Source organism: Bos indicus, chromosome 14, assembly GCF_029378745.1.
Source record: "Bos indicus isolate NIAB-ARS_2022 breed Sahiwal x Tharparkar chromosome 14, NIAB-ARS_B.indTharparkar_mat_pri_1.0, whole genome shotgun sequence".
Taxonomy (NCBI): domain Eukaryota; kingdom Metazoa; phylum Chordata; class Mammalia; order Artiodactyla; family Bovidae; genus Bos; species Bos indicus.
This window is the reverse complement of record NC_091773.1, coordinates 76,580,461-76,599,887: the sequence shown is the minus strand read 5'-3', so window position 1 is coordinate 76,599,887 and position 19,427 is coordinate 76,580,461. Positions and strand designations below refer to the sequence as shown.

Genomic DNA, 19,427 nt, shown 5'->3' with positions numbered 1-19,427 from the left:
CTTTACAGACTTTTCCCATATAATCATATTTTCTCTTAATTGTCTTGTAAAAATAAATAGAGCAGAAAACCATTTGGCATTTCTGAAATACAGTGTTACAAGTTTGTGTATAGTAAAAGTATTATAACTAATGCAGTCAGCTTAAATCTTTAGATATTTGTTCAAGTAGAAGTAATGTTATTGGGAAGTCTTAATAAGACTTTTGATGTATTGTTGGTGTTTTGGTTTGTCAATTGCAGAAATTGTTTAGGTATTGAATTCCTAATGTACTTGAAAATAAATGTTTTTATTTATAATTCAGCTAGTTTACTGTTTCATGTAGTATTTTTCCTTAAATAAACTGAATTCGTGACTTTTTCAAAGTTATTGAAGTAAATGTATTCTCCTGTATTTTTGTTACAATTTTACCTTTACAGAAATGTGACCCCACAGACTACATTGGAATTTCGAGTTTGGAGTCATCATACTATAAAAGCAGATGCTTTGTTAGGAAGAGCAACAGTAGATTTGAAACAAGCTCTGTTAATACACAATAGAAAATGTAAGTTTTTTGTTCTAATCTTTGTGTTTTTTTTTAACTTTATTTTAGACATTCTTAAAATATCCTGAAGTCTAAAAGCCAAAAAAAAAAAGTTTTATATTTATAAAAGGAGAGATTCATTTATTGCCTGTGACTTTTTAAAAATTTATAACATTATATGAAATACAAAATATATTCACTGGCATTTCTCTATCCAAGAAATTTATACAAAATAACCCGAGTCATCTGTGAATATACCCTTTTATCAGTGATCATCAGTGATTTATTTTATATTCAAAGACTTGAACACAATAATCATTATCTGAGCCTACTCTTTGTTTCTTAGTTAATAACAATTTTGTTTGTACAAAATAGATTCTGACTCTTTAATTTTCTTTTTTCATTATGTAGTTCATGTTTTGAAAATATGGAGTCTATAGAAAATCACAGAGGAATATAAAAATTACCTGTAATTTTTACTATCCAGAGATAACTATAGACACATTTTTTTTCTTCTTTTGTTATCTATTGGTTTATCCTGTATCATTACTCTACATACGAATGCTTCTATATTTTAAATAAAATATTCTCTGATAAAAAAAAAAAAGAATATAATATGAACGTTATGTTTCCGTTACATAAAATTTTTCTAGCATAAGAATTCATAAAAGTAGTTTAAGTATTGTAAACTTTCTATCATGGTATACAAAAATTTGGGTGTATATACTTGTTACTTCTAATTCTAAGAAATTGCTTTTGTGAAATTCTCAAAATATTGTGTGATCCAAAGAGTATTAAAAACTGGATGATTTAACTGATTTCTTATTTGATGTTTAGGCAGTTTCTAATAGTTCACTCAAATACAACTGTAAATCTTTATGTTCATCATCTTATTTCCTTAGAAATTTTCTTATTCCTAACAAATGTGCTAAAATGCTTATTTTTAAAATGTTAATTTTTTTTAAAAACTGTTTTTAACAAAAAATTCATATTAACTGAAAAATCTGTTTTTAATATAGTTTTTGGACATAAGGAGTTATGAGTCAAGAAAATGTAAAAGCCACACTGATTTTTATGTATGAGTGCATGCTAAGTCACTTCAGTCATGTCTGACTCTTCGTGACCCCCATGGACTGTAGCCCACCAGGCTCCTCTGTCCATGGGATTCTCCAGACAAGAATACTGGAGTGGGTTGCCATGCCTTCCTCCAAGGGATCTTCCTGACCCAGGGATTGAACCCACATCTCCTGCGTTGGCCACCAGCGCCACCTGGGAAGCCCCAATGTTTATGTATAGTGATTTAAAAAAAAAAAATTAAGCATTGAAAGTTTAATTCTCTGTTACGTTATGGCTTTTGGTCATTCAGTTCATCTTTGTGACAGAAAGTAGTAGGTCTTGTATGCAAAGGTACGTTGCTTGGTCTGATGGTGGCTGGATTTGTACTTTCCCCAGCTCTGTGGCATTATTGGTATAAATATGTAACACCTCTCAGTTTACCTGTGTTATTTCAGAATTGACTGTTCGGTTTCACCTCTTTATATGCTGTTTCTACTCTGGATTAAGCTTTTACACGGGACCTCTTTTCTAGTACAGTGATTTTTTTCTCATAATCTCACAGCCTAGAGATAATGAGTGCTAATATTTTGGTGAATTTTGTCTACATGTGTACATGTATAATAATTGGGATCATATTCAGCTTCATATTCTGCATAACTCTCCATGTTATATCTTGTGCATTTCTCTGTAATTCAGTGGTATTCTTTGAAAGCTAATTTTAGTAGTTTCATAATATTTTACCACAAACCATGATTTTTAAACCATGTTCCTACTGTTGCCATTTAGATTGTGTCCAAATCTGTTACATTAGGTTGTATTGAACCTTCCTATAAAGTTTATAATTATGCTCTATACAAAGATTACAATGTTTATCTGCCAAAGTGATTTTGTGGAAAGGTTGTAATGTCTGTATACTTGGAGATGAAACTCTTATGAACTGTATATACTTAAAATTATCTCTTATGACTTAATTAGGCAGAATGTTCTCAGAGGAAAAACAAAATTTTATAAACATTCTTGCATGTTTAAAGTCAGAGGTTTCAGAAATTGTAGTAGGAACATACTGTACACCCTAGGCAGTCAGTGGTTTTTTTTTTTTTTTTTTAATTGAAAGGTATATTAGTTTTCCAGGGCTGCCATACCAAAACACCACAGACTGGGTAGCCTAAACAAAAGAAATGTACTCTCTCACAGTTCTGGAGGATAGAAGTCTGAGATCAAGAGGTTGACAGGGTTGGTTATTTCAGAAGACTTCTTGGCTTGTGGCTAGCCATCTTTACCTTACATCTTTACGTGATTTTCCCTATGTATGTGCATCAGTTTGGTTCAGTTCAGTTGCTCAGTTGTGTCCAACTGTTTGTGACCCCATGAACTGCAGCATGCTAGGTATATCTGTGTCCAATTTCCTTTTCTTGAAAGGACAGCAGTCGCATTGGATTAGGACTACCCTGGTGATCTCATTTTAAGTTAATTACCTTTTTAGAGATCTTCCATATAAAAAAGTCACCTTCTGAGGTACCAGAGGTTAGAGCTTAAACGTATGAATGGTACTTAGCTTATAACAAAAAGGGAAGTAAATTAGTAAATTAACTTCAAAAATTAAAAATGTTATTGAATCATAGTGCCTTAAATGCAAGAGAAACCTGTGAGCATTAATCCCAGTCACTCATTTTGTTGATTAAATAAATTAACCTAAGTTAATTGCTTGGGGCTTCCATGGTGGCTCAGATAGTGAAGAATCTGCCTGCAATGTGAGAGACATGGGTTCGATCCCTGGGTTGGGAAGATCCCCTGGAGAAGGGAAAGGCTACCCACTTCAGCTTTCTTGCCTGGAGAATTCCATGGACAGACGAACCTGGCGGGCTATAGTCTATGGGGTCACAAAGAGTCAGACATGAAGAACAGAAATAATCACAGATTTTGAACTGGAGTACAGATTTTCTTATTCTTAGCTGCTTAATTTTAAGTAGAAGTAATAGAAAAGTAATATGGTTCTAGACAACCTTGTGGAATTTACAGATATACTCATAGTTGATAAAATCCTTGGTTGCCTTTGATTCAGCCTCTTGGTTTAGCACTTGAACATTGTCCCTCTTCAGATTTATGAGGCTAACTTCTTCCTGTACTCAGGGCCTTGACCTTTTCTTCTCATAAGCTCATGTTTTTATGTATCTGCTCTCCTGATATATTTGGGATAGAGCCAAGGATTAATTCATTTGAATAGTTTTTTTTTTAATCTGTTTTTGAAGATATTTACTTCTTCAGGCTTCATGGTGTAATATGAACTGGTAGTCAGCCATGCTGCTGTTCAGTTGCTAAGTCATGTCCAGTCCTTTGTGACCCCGTGGACTGTAGCCCCCCAGGCTCCTCTGTGCATGGGATTTCCTTGGCAGGAATACTGGAGTGGGTTGCCATTTCCTTCTGCAGGGGATCTTCCCGACCAAGGGATCAAACCCACATCTCCTGTGTTGGCAGGTAGATTCTCCAGGCCAGAATATTGGAGTGGGTAGCTGTTCCCTTTGCCAGTGGATCTTCCCAACCCAGGGGTTGAACCCAGGTCTCGCGCATTACAGGTGGATTCTTTACCAGCTGAGCCACCAGGGAAGCCCAAGAATACTGGAGTGGGTAGCCTAGCCCTTCTCCAGCGGATCTTTCTGACCCAGGAATCGAACCAGGGTCTCCTGCATTGCAGGTGGATTCTTTACCATCTGAGCTATCAGGGAAGCCCCTGATATAAATCTTCAAATTCTATAGAGATAATTGGGCATTTCAAAGGGAGAATAGGGGAGTAGAAAGAGGGGTAAGTGGAAACTAAGTGGAGTCCAGGAAGTGAAAAATTACAACGAATTGATCAGTGTAAATGTAATTAGGCCAGCTTTCTCAACTGCTTAGAATTTCATTCTCCCACAAAGCCTGAGACCCCATCCTTCCTGATGATTACGTTTTAGAGGAATAGCTTTGAGAAAGACACTTCTGAATAGTGGACACACACACATCTTACAGGGACAAAGGCAGGCTCCCTCATTGTAAGCCCTTTCTAGTCACACCTCTTGGAAAGGGTGGCCTGTCACAGGTGTTGCCTGAAACAAACAGTAGATTCTTTCAAGGCAGGCTAGAGTCTAGAGTCTCCTTGAATTATTAAAATGTGTTACTGTTTGTTAAAGTGTTTTCATTTGGGGAAGAGGGGGGTGGATAAAATCTTTTGTGCTTTTATTTTTACAGCCAAGGTTGAGGCTTAGTGGAGAAGACAGCTCAGAGGAGCCTTAGTTGAATTTGGGCAAGGAGAAAATCCTTGTCATTATATTCATGGGTGAACAGTGTAAGAGCAGTGTAGTTAATTCTAAGGTTGGCCTGAATACAGAATTTCATTTTATATTTCAGTTTTGAAACTGTCAGAGCCACTTGAAACACTCCAGAGAGGAGTCAGATAGCTGCCTTTTAAACACTGGAATTACACTGTTTTTTGTTTTTCATGGCTTTTTAGCTTTTTTTTTTTGTTTTTCATGGCTTTTTAGCTTTTATCAACAAAAGTATTTTGAAATCCATTAAGATCACTTCAAATTGAATATGTCCAAAATGATTTACAGTGAACATTATCTCTTTAACATTGGATGATAGAGAAACAAAGCAGAAGAATGTGTCATTTATTGTAGAAGACAGAGCATAGTCAAATTTATTAAAATATTTTGTTTTTAGCCTAATTTACTTGGTTAATGCTATTTGTTTAGTTTACTAAGTCTTAAGTTCTCCTTTGAAAATTCACTTAGTATCAGAACAACTTAAGATATTTTAAGCCAAGGATTTGAACAAACAATATTTTTATTACTGGTGATACATGTGTTTCTAGTCTTAAGAAAGATTTTTAGGATTGAAATTACTTGGTGGAAGGGAAAATAGTATTAAGCCTCTTAGCTATGCATGGCTGTCTAGTTGCTTTCCTTAAAACTTAAAATAATTTGTACATAAAATGTAGCATATGAGAGTGCCCATTTGGAAATATTTGCCATACTGATAGATAAAAAAGATGAATATTTTTCTTACCAGAACATTTCTTTAACTTTTAATTAAGTTAGATGTTTATTGATCAATCATATTTCATCATTTGTGATTGTCATTTTCTTACTTTTTTTTTTTTTTTGCTGGTTTGTTCCTTTTATTCTTCACTAATTTGTGAAAGCTCTTTTTTTCTTCCAGCTAATCATTTACCTCCTTATTTTTGTTTCCAGTTTTTATTTACAGAAGTTTAATATTATTTCAGTCATTAAAGTTTATTCATTTTCCATTATTACTAAGCTCAAGAAATCCCTTCTAGTACTTATATTTAATAATTATCCATTTTCTTCCACATTGTAGCTTTATTTTTAATTTTTTTTTCATAAATTCTGAAATTTATTTTGTTACATAATAGGAGATGGGAACCTAGCACACTAACTCATAGTATGATGTGATGGAAAGACTTAGAATTCAGAAAATCTGGTTATTCTTGAGACTGTTCCTTACAAGCTTTTGTAACCTAATGTACTCATTCTTTTCTGAAATCCTGTTATCATATTTATGTGTATGTTGGCTAGCTTCCAGAGTGGCCCTTATATATTCTTATCTTCTATTTCATACATTTCTGTAGTCCCCTCCCACATTGAAACAGAGATGGTCTGTGTGAAAAATAGAATATGCAGAAGTAATGGTATGTGACCTCCAAGACTTCATCAGTGAAGAGATTTCAGCTTTTGCCCTGGTCTCTTAGATGCCTCACTCCAGGAAACAAGTCACCATTGTGAAGACTGTCGACAAGTCCGTGGAGGGGCCCAGGTGGAGAGGAAACTGAGGTGGCTTCATCAATGCCAGCTTGTCAGTTCTGTGCATGAGTCACCTTTTAGGCAGAGTTTCCCACCCCTCCCAAACTCCTGGCCCAGAGAAACTATGAACAAGATTAAGTGGCTGTTGTTATTTTAAGTGACTGAATTTTAGGATAATTTGTTCCTTTGCAGTAGATAGCACTATATGCAAGCACTTTTAAAAAACAGCTTCAGAATGTGACTGTGAGCTCCCATCTAATTCTATAAAATGCCGTGAAGACCAGGATTTTTGAAGATCTCTTGTTTTCTGTGATACAGAAAGAGTATATGTTTTTGACAAGCCCATGGTGAAAGACTGTTGTTTTGCCCAATCAAAACTAAGGAAGAGGACTTCCTGGTGCTTCAGCGTATGGGAATCCACCTGCCATTGCAGGAGACATGGGTTCCATCCTTGGTCTGGGAAGATCCCATGTGCCGTGGAGCAGCTGAGCCCCTGTACCCAGACCTTGTGCCACAGCTCCTGAAGCCTGTGCACCCTGGAGTCCACATGCCTCAACTACCGAGCCTGTGTGCTGCAGCTGCTAAAGCCTGAGGGCCTGGAGCCTGTGCTCTGTCACAGGGGAAGCCCACGCACCGCAAGGAAGGGTGGTCTCACCTCGCCGGGACCAGAAAGCCTGAGTGCAGCAGTGAGGACCAGCGCAGCCAATCAGTGAATGAGACTAAGCCAGAGTGTCTCGGAGGCAGGAGGAAAATCAGCTACTGCCTCGCAGGTTTTCTGAGGATAGCCTTATCTCCATAGTTGATTTTAAACTTTATTAAGCACCTGCCTTTTGTCGAATACTGAGGACATGCCACTGAATTAGATCTCTGCTCTCTTGGAGACTTCACTTAAGTTGGGGAGGTGGGCTCCCGCTCCCAATTCTGGTGGTAAATCTATTGAAGGAAATAAGTGAAGTGATGGTAGGAAAGAGGCCTGCTTTAGGCAAATCCAGGTTTATCCTGCTTTCCCAGAGTGCAATATCTGACACACACCATGCATTTGCATACTGAATGAACAAATATGTCAGAGTTGGTTTGTTTATACAATAATGGAATAATACCCTCATATTCCACCCCCAGCCCCCCACACACGTAGAATTATTAATGTGATAGTTCTCTCAGTTTAATGACTCATAAATGTTATATCCCAGTCTTCCATGTTTAGAATTGTGAAAGGCTTGATGTTATAAAGAACCTCCCACTGCAGAACAATTAGGTCCTGAATAGGGCGGCTTTCTATGGCCTTGATGAGTTTTGCAAAGAGGCAAGGGTGGTCTGCAAGGCCCTTCTTCGAAAACAAAAAGGCAAAGAAAACTTATGAGCTAGAGTTATATTAGTGGATGATGCTGAGCAGTTTTGACTGACAGCCTGCTGGGGAGCTGCGCTTAGACTCCTGTAGTGGGTGTCTTCACACCACTGACACAGTAAGAAACAGACCCTGCCTGTACTAAAGCCCAAAGTCTACCCTAACATTAAGATCAGAAAGTGAACTCACCATCAAAGATTACAAATTACAAAAAGCCACCCATAAGCAGAGGTTGGCAAACATTTTTTCTAAAGGACCAGATGGTAAATATTTAGTCTTTGCAGGTTATATAATCTCTGTTGCACTTATTTAGCCCCGTTGTAGTCAGAAAGCAGCCATTGAAAATATGTACATGAATGAACATGGCTGTGTTCAAATAAAACCTTATTTACAAAAACAGGTAATGGGCCAGATTTGGCCTGTGGTTTATAGTTAGTTTCCTGAGCCCTGGATTAGTGGGTGGAGTAGAGGAGATATTTTAAGAGATAATGGCTGTAGTAGGGTTTTTGAGCACGGATGAAAAATAAATCCATGATTCATGGTATTCAGAGCAAGATGATAAAGAGGAAGTCATGCTTTCATCAGAGTGAAATACCTGACACCAGTGGACGGGAGGCCTGGCGTGCTGCGGTTCATGGGGTCGCAGAGTTGGACCCGACTGAGCGACCGAACTGAAAGTCCAAAACCATCTGTGGAACAAAATAGGTCATTCGTGAAGATTTATAAATTAGACAACATAATTAACAATAGTAGGATAGAACAGTAGAAAAATATCTTCCAAGAGTTGAGAGAGATTATCGATACTAAGTGGGCATACCCAGGAAATCTTTCAAGGATGAGAATCCAAACATTTACAGGTTAAAAAAAAAAAAGAGAGAGAGAAGGAGAACAAGATGATGGAGGAGCAGGTGAACATGGAGTAAATCTGTCTCCACAGACACATCAGGAATATGCCTTCAGACAGAGAAGTGCATGCAGAACACCAGCTGAGAGCCCACCGGAGTACCTGACCAGTGGAAAAGAATATGTAGAACTACACAAAACTTGGTAGGATGAAGGAACTAGGGGGAGAAACAGGAGTGTTCGTAGGACTGGACCTGCCCTCAGCGGGTTGGGGAACTGAAGCAGGGATCCGATCCCCACGTGGGGGCAGTTGTCTGAGTCAGAGGAGAAACGTTTGAGGCTGAGAGTGAAACAGCTGATCTGTGGCAGCCTAAATGGAATGAGAATCAGACAGATTTGGCTGCCCTTGCCGCAGCCAAACATACCCCAGACAGAGACGCAGGTCCCTTAGAAGGTGCAGCGGCCGCAAGCCGGTGTTTAGGGATTGTGGAGCAACCCCAGAGTGAGGGCTGCTGTTGACTGTGGAAAGACAGATCGAAGGGATGTGAGGAAGGAGATTGTGGTGGGAAATGCCTGTGGAGGAAAGCCAGGCAGCCATGGAAGCGAGGTGATACTGCTGAGTCACGCATAGTGGGTGGAGCCATCACCACAGCCCCTCTCCCCCCACAGCCAGCATCTGCAGCTGAACAATAAAGAGGCTGGCCCATCAAACGCCTGAGGCACTGAACTACAGAGTAGGACCCCACCCAGGGTGCCCCTTTAGTGCCTGATGTACTACTGATCTATAGAGTAGGACCCCACCCAGGGTGCCCTTTTAAGTGACTGACGCACTGATCTACAGAGTAGGATGCCAGCCTGGGGGGCCCCTCTATATGCCTGATGCGCTGAACAGAGAAGGACCCCAGGCAAGGGACCCTGCTAAGTGCCTGAACGGGCAGAGCTATGGAGAAAGACCGCCCAAAAAGGCCTAATTGCCAGCTACAAGAGGTTAGAAAAAAGGCTCTGGTAGGGCCATAACTCAGAGAAGACGATGGCACCCACTCCAGTGTTCTTGCCTGGAAAATCCCATGGATGGAGGAGCCTGGTGGGCTGCAGTCCATGGGGTCGCACAGAGTTGGACACGACTGAAACAACTTAGCAACAGGGCCATAACTCCTGCAATGGAGACAATCCGAGTCCCTGCACACTTGGCGCCACCAGGGTCTCCGCAACCCCAGCAGCTGTGCTACCTTCACGCTCAGCCTTCACTGGGGCAGAGCTGCCACAGGCTAAAAAGTCTTGCATCTGTGCACGTGGAGTCGCTTCAGTTGTTTCCAGCTCTTTGTGATCCTCTGGACCGTGGCCTGCCAGGCTTCTCTGTCAGGGGGTGTTCTCCAGGCAAGAACAGGAGTGTATTGGCCAATACTGGTTGCCGTATCTTTCTAGAGAGCTATATTTCCTGCTGCCATAGCCGCCAACTCCCCCGAGTACCTGATGCTGCCAGAACCCCTATGACCCAAGCAGCTGCACCACCTCCACACCTGGCCCTCACTGCAGACCCAAGTCCTCCAGGGCAGCCTCAGGAGCAAACCCCAGTGGACGACCCACATAAAAAAATAAAAGGTGCAAATAAAACTACAGTTGGAACCCAGGGGTAGTACAGGTAAGAAGACCCAAAACCATCCCACCAACTGTACAAGCTGCAGATTAAATCCACATGATCAACTAGGCACACTCTATGTCTATGGAATATATAAAAGGAAGCCGAGAGCCCCCATGAAAGAAAACGCACTAGTTCTGATAGCTGTGGACATTGGAGGCAAGAACACATGGAGTAGGACCAGACTAGAATCTGGGCTGCCCCCACCGCAAGTCCAGAGCACAGTGTTGGAGGGCATCCTAGGCAGGCAAGGTGGACTGTGACTCCCAGAGAGGGAAAGGGCTGACAGCAGTGACTCAGGAAAAACGTTTATTATTCTTACGTTTTGACTTGTTCTGTACATTCTTTTGTTCTTTTTTTTCTTTTCATTTTATTCCCCCTCTGTTGTAGTTGTTGATTTTCCTGGAAATATGAAATACAGTTAAGCTTTTGAACTTTTTTTTTCCCCTCAGTTACATTTTTTATTGTTGTTATAAACCTCTGGCTTTTGCATCTCTGTGGGGTTTTCCTTTTTTTTTTTAATCTTCCTTTCTCTTTTTTTAATTTTAATTTTTTAAACCTGTTATTATTTTTTCTACATTTATTCCTTTGTTTGCTTTCACTACTGTTCTTTTCCTCTTGCAGTTAATCTTTAACGTATTTATATCTTCTTTATCCACCTATATCTAACTTTGCATATCTAGTTTTTCTTTTCTTACTCCCCTTTCCTCTCAACATATTTGTTTTGTTTTCATTGCTTTATTCCCCAATTGGCACCTTGCTTTAGTTTTGTTTTCCACCTTGTGCTTTAGTTAATTTTGTTCTGGTAGATATAATTTTTGGTTTCCTTTGTTCACTGGATCAATCTATTGTACTTTAATTTTGTTAGACTGTTTTTTGCTTATAGGAGTATATGTATATGTGAATATTCAGCCACATTTTTTATTGTTATAAACCTCTGCCTTTATGTTGGGCTTTCTTGAAGCTCCGTGGAGTTTTCCTTTTTTCTTCCATTTTTTTCTTTCCTTTTTATTATAATTTTAATTAAAAAAATTTTTTAAACCTGTTTTATTTTTTCTACACTTATTCCTTTGTTTGCTTTTCCTATTGTTCTTGTCCTCTTGGCAGTTAATCTTTAATGTATGAAAATCTTTATCTAGCTCTTCAAATTTGCATACCTATTCTTTCTTTCTTTTCTTTCCTCTCAACATATTTGTTAGTTTTGTTTTCATTGCTTTATTCTCCACTTGACACCTTGCTTTAGTTTTGTTTTCCAGTTTGTCTTTTAGTTTTATTCTTACCTAATAAATATTTTTGATTTCCTTTGTTCGCTAGGTCAGTCTACTGTACTTTATTTTTGCTGGACTGTTTTGACTTTGCTCATGGGTGTATATGTATATTCCATTATTTTAATTATTATTTGCCTGATTTTGTAACGGTCATTTGTCTGGGGTTCACCTTTGGTTTCTCGTTTTTGGATATTTGTTTTAATCTCACTTAATGTCATAACAGACAACTTGCGGAATCTTCATTCCTGACCAGAGATCAAGCCCTGAGCCGTTGGAGTGGGAGCACTGACTCCAAGACCTTAGACTACCAGTTTAGTCTCTCAGTCATGTCCGACTCTTTGTGACCCCATGAATAGCAGCACGCCAGGCCTCTGTGTCCATCACCAACTCCCGAAGTTCACTCAAACTCATGTCCATCGAGTCGATGATGCCATCCAGCCATCTCATCCTCTTTCGACCCCTTCTTCTCCTGCCCCCAATCCCTCCCAGCATCAGAGTTTTCCAATGAGTCAGCTCTTCGCATCAGGTGGCCAAAGTATTGGACTTTCAGCTTTAGCATCAGTCCTTCTAATGAATACCCAGGACTGATCTCCTTGCAGTCCAAGGGACTCTCAACAGTCTTTTCCAACACCACAGTTCAAAAACATCAATTCTTCAGCACTCAGCTTCCTTCACAGTCCAACTCTCACATCCATACATGAACACTGGAAAAACCATAGCCTTGACTAGACGGACCTTTGTTGACAAAGTAATGTCTCTGCTTTTGAATACGCTATCTGCTGCTGCTGCTGCTAAGTCACTACAGTCGTGTCCGACTCTGTGTGACCCCATAGACGGCAGCCCACCAGGCTCCCCCATCCCTGGGATTCTCCAGGCAAGAACACTGGAGTGGGGTGCCATTGCCTTCTCCCAATATGCTATCTAGGTTGGTCATAACTTTCCTTCCAAGGAGTAAGTGTCTCTTAACTTCATGGCTGCAAGCACCATCTGCAGTGAATTTGGAGCCCCCAAAAATAAAGTCTGGCACTATTTCCACTGTTTTCCCATCTATTTCCCATTAAGTGATGGGACCAGATGCCATGATCTTCGTTTTCTGAATGCTGAGCTTTAAGCCAACTTTTTCACTCTCCACTTTCACTTTCATCAAGAGGCTTTTTAGTTCCTCTTCACTTTCTGCCATAAGGGTGGTGTCATCTGCATATCTGAGGTTATTGATATTTCTCTTGGCAGTCAGGATTCCAGCTTGTGCTTCCTCCAGCCCAGCGTTTCTCATGATGTACTTTGCATAGAAGTTAAATAAGCAGGGTGACAATATACAGCCTTGACATACTCCTTTTCCTATTTGGAACCAGTCTGTTGTTCCATGTCCAGTTCTAACTGTTGCTTCCTGACCTGCATATAGGTTTCTCAAGAGGCAGGTCGGGTGGTCTGGTATTCCCATCTCTTTCAGAATTTCCCACAGTTTATTGTGATCCACACAGTCAAAGGCTTTGGCATAGTCAGTAAAGCAGAAATAGATGTTTTTCTGGAACTCTCTTGCTTTTTCCATGATCCAGTGGATGTTGGCAATTTGATCTCTGGTTCCTCTGCCTTTTCAAAAACCAGCTTGAACATCTGGAAGTTCACGGTTCACATATTGTTGAATCCTGGCTTGGAGAATTTTGAGCATTACTTTACTAGCATGTGAGATGAGTGCAATTGTGTGGTAGTTTGAGCATTCTTTGGCATTGCCTTTCTTTGGGATTGGAATGAAAACTGACCTTTTCCAGTCCTGTGGCCACTGCTGAGTCTTCCAAACTTGCTGACATATTGAGTGCAGCACTTTAATAGCATCATCTTTCAGGATTTGAAATAGTTCAACTGGAATTTTATTACCTCCACTAGCTTTGTTTGTAGTGATACTTTCTAAGGCCCACTTGACTTCACATTCCAAGTCTGGCTCTAAGTGAGTGATCACACCATCGTGATTATCTTGGTCATGAAGATCTTTTTTGTACAGTTCTTCTGTGTATTCTTGCCACCTCTTCTTAATATCTTCTGCTTCTGTTAGGTCCATACCATTTCTGTCCTTTATTGAGCCCATCTTTGCATAAAATGTTCCCTTGATATCTCTAATTTTCTTGAAGAGATATCTAGTCTTTCCCATTCTGTTGTTTTTCTCTATATCTACTACTGTGGGCAGGAATCCCTTAGAAGAAATGGAGTAGCCATCATGGTCAACAAAAGAGTCCAAAATGCAGTACTTGGATGCAATCTCAAAAACGATAGAATGATCTCTGTTCGTTTCCAAGGCAAACCATTCAATATCACAGTAATCCAAGTCTATGCCCCAACCAGTAACGCTGAAGAAGCTGAAGTTGAACGGTTCTATGAAAACCTACAAGATCTAACACCCAAAAAAGATGTCGTTTTCATTATAGGGGACTGGAATGCAAAAGTAGGAAGTCAAGAACTAACCCTAGGGAGTATCAAATAAGGGAGTATCAAATAGTGAGAACTCACACAAATGAAATCACTTGAACACAAGACCCAACATCACCCAAGCCCCAGTAGCACCCTGTGCAGGATGCCTCATCTAAACAACAAACAAAACAGAAATACAAACCCAGTCATCAGCAGACAGGATTACCACCTCACTCAGCCTTGCCCATCAGAGGAAAAACAAACAAACAAGAACTCAGCACAAATCTCACCCTATAGGAAGCTTACACAAATCACTGGACCAAACTTAGGAGGCCAGAAACCAAAAGGAAAACAGAATTCAACCTTCTTAAAGGAAATAATTCAGCTTTCCTTGAAGCCTGGGAAAAGGAACCCTCAAACACAGTAAGTTTAAAAAAAAATAATGAAAAGGCAGAGAAATACTATGCAAATGAAGAAACAAACTAGGAACACAAAAGTCCAAATAAATGAAGAGGAAATAGGCAAACTACCTGAAAAAGAATTCAGAATAACGATAGTAAAGATGATCAAAAACCTTGAAAACAAAATGGAGAAAGGTCAAGAATCAATTAACAAAGACCTAGAAGAATTAAAGAATAGGCATACAGAGACAAACAGCACAATTACTGAAATTAAAAATACTCTAGACGGAATCAATAGCAGAATATCTGAAGCAGAAGAATGAATCAGTGAGCTGGAAGATAAAATGGTGAAAATAACTTCTGAAGAGCAGAATAAAGTGAAAAGAATGAAAAGAACTGAAGATAGTCTCAGAGACCTCTGGGACAGTATCAGACACACCAACATTTGAATAATAGGGTCCCAGAAGAAGAAAAGAAAAAGAAAGGGTATGAGAACATTTTTTGAAGAGATTACAGTTGAAAAGTTTCCCAGCATGGAAAAGGAAATATAGTCAATCAAGTCCAAGAGGTGCAGAGTCCCATACAGGATAAACCCAAGGGGAAACATGCCAAAGCACATACTAATCAAACTAACAAAGACTGAACACAAAGAATATTAAAAGCAGCAAGGGAGAGCAACAAGTAACATACAAGGGAAACCACATACACTTAGCAGCTGATCTTTCAGCAGAAACTCTGCAAGCCAGAAGGGAATGTCAGGATATGTTTAAAGTACTGAAAGGGAAAAATCTACAACTAAGATTACTGTACCCGGCAAGGATCTCATTCAAAATTGATGGAGAAATAAAAACAAAACAAAAACTTTTCAGACAAGCAAAAGTTAAGAGAATTCGGTACCACCAACTGAGCTTTACAACAAATGTTAAAGGGGCTTATATAGTCAAGAAATACAAGAGAAGAAAAAAGATCTACAAAATCAACCCCAAACAATTAAGAAAATGGCAATAGGAATATATATATCAATAATTACTTTAAATGTAAATGGATTAAATGCTCCATCCAAAAGACACAGACTGGCTGAATGGATACAAAAACAAAACCTGTATATATGCTCTTTACAAGAAGACCACGTCAGATCTAAAGACATGTATAGACTGAAAGTGAGAGGATGGAAAAATATATTCCATGCAAATGGGAAGCAAAAGAAAGGTGGAGTAGAATCCTCATATCAGACAAAATAGACCTTAAAATGAAGATTACAAGAGATAAGGAAGGACACTGCATAATGATCAAAGGATCAGTCCAAGAGGAAGACACAACAATTGTAAACATCTATGCACCCAACATAGGAGCACCTCAGTACATAAGACAAACACTAACAGACATAGAAGGAAAAATTGACACTAACACAATAGTAGGAGATTTTAACACACCAATGGACAGATCATCAAAACAAAAAATTAATAAGGAAACACAAGTCTTAAATGATACATTAGATGAGATGGATCTCATTGATATCTTCAGGACATTGCATCCGAATGCAGAAGAATACACCTTCTTCTCAAGTGTGCATCGAACATTTTCCCAGGTAGACCACATGTTGGGTCACAAATCAGACCTCAGTAAATGTAAGAAATGTGAAATCGTATCAAGCATCTTCTCCAACATCAGTGCTATGAGACTTCATATCAGTTACAAGAAAAAACTGTAAGAAACACAAACACATGAAGATTAAACAACACGTTTCTAAATAACCAGCAGATTACTGAAGACATAAAAAGGGAAGTCAATAAATTTGCAGAAACAAAACAATGAGAACACGACAACTCAAAACCTGTGGGATGAAGCAAAAGCAGTTCTAAGAGGGAATACAATCCTACCTCAAGAAACAAGGAAAACATCGAATAGACAGCCTAACTTTACACCTAAAATAACTGGAAAAAGACAAACAAGAAACACAGAATTAGTAGATGGAAATAAATCATAAAGAGCCGAGTTGAAATAAATGAAAAAGTAATGAAAGAAGCAATAGTAAAGATTAATAAAATTAAAGCTGTTTCTTTGAGAAGGTAAACAAAAGTCACAAACCTTTAGCCAGACTCATCAAGAAAAAAAGAGAAAATCAAATCAACAAAATTAGAAATGAAAAAGGAGAGGTTACACTAGACAATGCAGAAATAAAAAGGATTTTAAGAGACTGTTATGAACAGCAATATGGCAGTAAAATAGATAACCTGGAAGAAATAGACAGATTCTTAGAAAAGTTCAGTCTTCCAAGAAGAAATAAAAATTATCAACAACCCAGTTGCAAGCACTGAAATTGAAGCTGTGATCAAAAATCTCCCCAAAAAACAAAAGCCCAGGACCAGATGGCTTCACAGGAGAATTCTATCAAACATTTAAAGAAGAGCTAATTCCTATCCTTCTAAAACTCTTTCGGAAAATTGCAGAGAAAGGAACACTTCCGAACTCATTTTATGAGGCCACCATCACCCTGATACCAAAACCAGACAAAGACAACACAAAAAACTATAGGCAGCATTACTGATGAACATAGATGCAAAAATCATCAACAAAATTTTAGCAAACAGAATTCAGCAACACGTCAAATAGCTCATTACACAATGGTCAAATTGGGTTTATTCCAGGGATGCAAGGATTCTTCAATATATGCAAATCAATCAGTGTGATACACCATATTAACAAATTGAAAGATAAAAACCATATGATAATCTCAATAGATGCAGAAAAAGCCTGTGACAAAATTCAGCATCCATTTATGATTGAAACTCTTCAAAAAATGGGCATAGAAAGAATCTACCTCAACATAGTAAAGGCCGTATATGATAAGCCTATAGCAAGCATTATTCTCAATGGTGAAGAAATGAAAGCATTTCCCCCTAAGATCAGGAACAAGACAAGGGCGTCCACTTTTGTCATTATGATTCAACGTAGTTCTGGAAGTCCTAGCTACAGCAGTCAGAGAAGAAAAGGAAATAAAAGGAATCCAGATCAGAAAAGAAGTAAATCTCTCACTGTTTACAGATGGCATGATGCTGTACATAGAAAACCCTAAAGATAGTATTAGAAAATTACTAGAGCTAATCAGTGAATTTAGGAAAGTTGCAGAATAGAAAATCAATGCACAGAAATCACTAGCATTTCTGAAAAATCAGAAAGAGGAAAAGTCAAAGGTGACATAAACAGATGGAGAGATTTTCCATGTTCCTGGGTAGGAAGAATCAATACTGTGAAAATACTGTAGTACCAAATTTAATCTACAGATTTGATACAATCTCTATCAAATTACCAATGGCATTTTCCCCAAAACTAGAACAAAAAATTTCACAATTCATATCGAAATACAATAAGACCCTGAATAGCCAAAGTAGTCTTGAGATAGAAGAATGGAGCTGAAGGAATCAACCTTCCTGACTTCAGATTATATTAGAAAGCTACAGGCATCAAGACAGTATGGTACTGGCACAAAACAGAAATACAGACCAATGGAACAAGATAGAAAGCCCAGAAATAAACCCATGCACCTATGGCTACCTTATTTTAGACAAAAGGAGGAAAGAATATACAGTGGGGCAGAGATAACCTCTTCAATAAATGGTGCTGGGAAAATTGGACAGCTACATGTAAAGGAATGAAATTAGAATACTTCCTAACACCATGCACAAAGATAAACTGAGAATGGATTAAAGACCTAAATGTAAGACCAGAAACTATAAAGTTCTTAGAGGAAAACATAGGCAGAATACTCAATGATGTAAATCAAAGCAAAATTCTTTATGATCCACCTCCTAGAGTAACGGAAATAAAAGTAAACAAGTGGGACCTGATTAAACTTAAAAACTTTTGCACAGCAAAGGAAACTATAAGCAAGGTGAAAAGACAACCCTCAGAATGGGAGAAAATAATGGCCAATGAAACAACTGACAGGATTAATTTCCAAAATATACAAGCAGCTCATACAACTCAATACCAGAAAAACAATCAACCCAATCAAAAAGTGGGAAAAAGACCTAAACAGACATTTCTCCAAAGAAGACATGCAGATGGCTAACAAACACATGAAAAGATGCTCAACATCGCTCATTACTAGAGAAATGAAAATCAAAACTACAATGAATTATCACCTCACACCAGTCAGAATGACCATCATTAAAAACTCTACAAACAATAAATTCTGGAGAGGGTGTGGAGAAAAGGGAACACTCTTGAACTGTTGGTGGGAATGTAAATTGATACAGCCACTATGGAGAACAGCATGGAGCTTTCTTGAAAACTAGGAATAAAATCACTGAATGACCCAGTGATCCCACTCCTAGGCATATACCCTGAGGAAACCAAAATTGAAAGAGACACATGTATCCCGTTGTTCATTGCAGCACAATTTACACTAGCTAGAACATGGAAGCAATCTAGATGTCCATCGACAGATGAATGGATAAAGAAGTTGTGGTACATACACACAATGGAATATTACTCAGCCATAAAAAGGAATGCATTTGAATCAGTTCTAATGAGGTGGATGAACCTAGACTCTATTATACAGAGTGAAGTAAGTCAGAAAAAGAAAGATAAATATCATATTCTAATACCTATATACAGAATCTAGAAAAATGATACTGAAGAATTTATTTACAGGGCAACAGTGGAAAAATAGACATAGAGAATAGATTTATGGACATGGAAGAGGGGAGGAGAGGGTGAAATGTATTAAAAGAGTAACGTGGAAACTTACATTACCATATGTAAAATAGATAGCCAACGGGAATTTGTTGTATGACTCAGGGAACTCAGGGACTCTGGATCAACCAAGAGGGTAGGATGGGGAGGGAGGTTCAAAAGGGAGGGGATATATGTATACCTATGGCTGGTTTTGTATGTGTATTTAAGACTATACTTCAACTAGTGTTTGTATCTTCAGCATGTGTACTTTAATCAGGTGGTGAATTATTCTTTCAGTCTTTGGTAGTAACTGGAAGTTGTCTTATGCTTTTGGTATTGCTTTGTAAAAGATTTTTATTTCAGAGAGGAGTGTTCACCTTTACCATTTAGTATAGTGATTTAAGTGTTGATCATTCCATTCAAGGAGAGTCATAATTTTTAATGTTAAATAGTGAGGTTTTGGTGGCTCAGATGGT

General features: G+C 38.5%; 1 protein-coding gene across 4 annotated transcripts in view; it reads left to right on the top strand.

Moving 5' to 3' along the window:
- WWP1 (WW domain containing E3 ubiquitin protein ligase 1) overlaps window positions 1-19,427 on the top strand; it is a 136,444-nt gene that overhangs the window by 47,533 nt on the left and 69,484 nt on the right. For all 4 annotated transcript variants that reach the window (XR_011570676.1, XM_070802950.1, XM_070802949.1 and 1 more), the window contains exon 5: window positions 417-541. Coding sequence is in view for 3 of the 4 variants with exons in the window: in XM_070802950.1 (XP_070659051.1) it covers window positions 417-541 (125 nt within the window). In the remaining variant the exon portion in view is untranslated. The remainder of the gene's footprint in view (window positions 1-416; window positions 542-19,427) is intronic.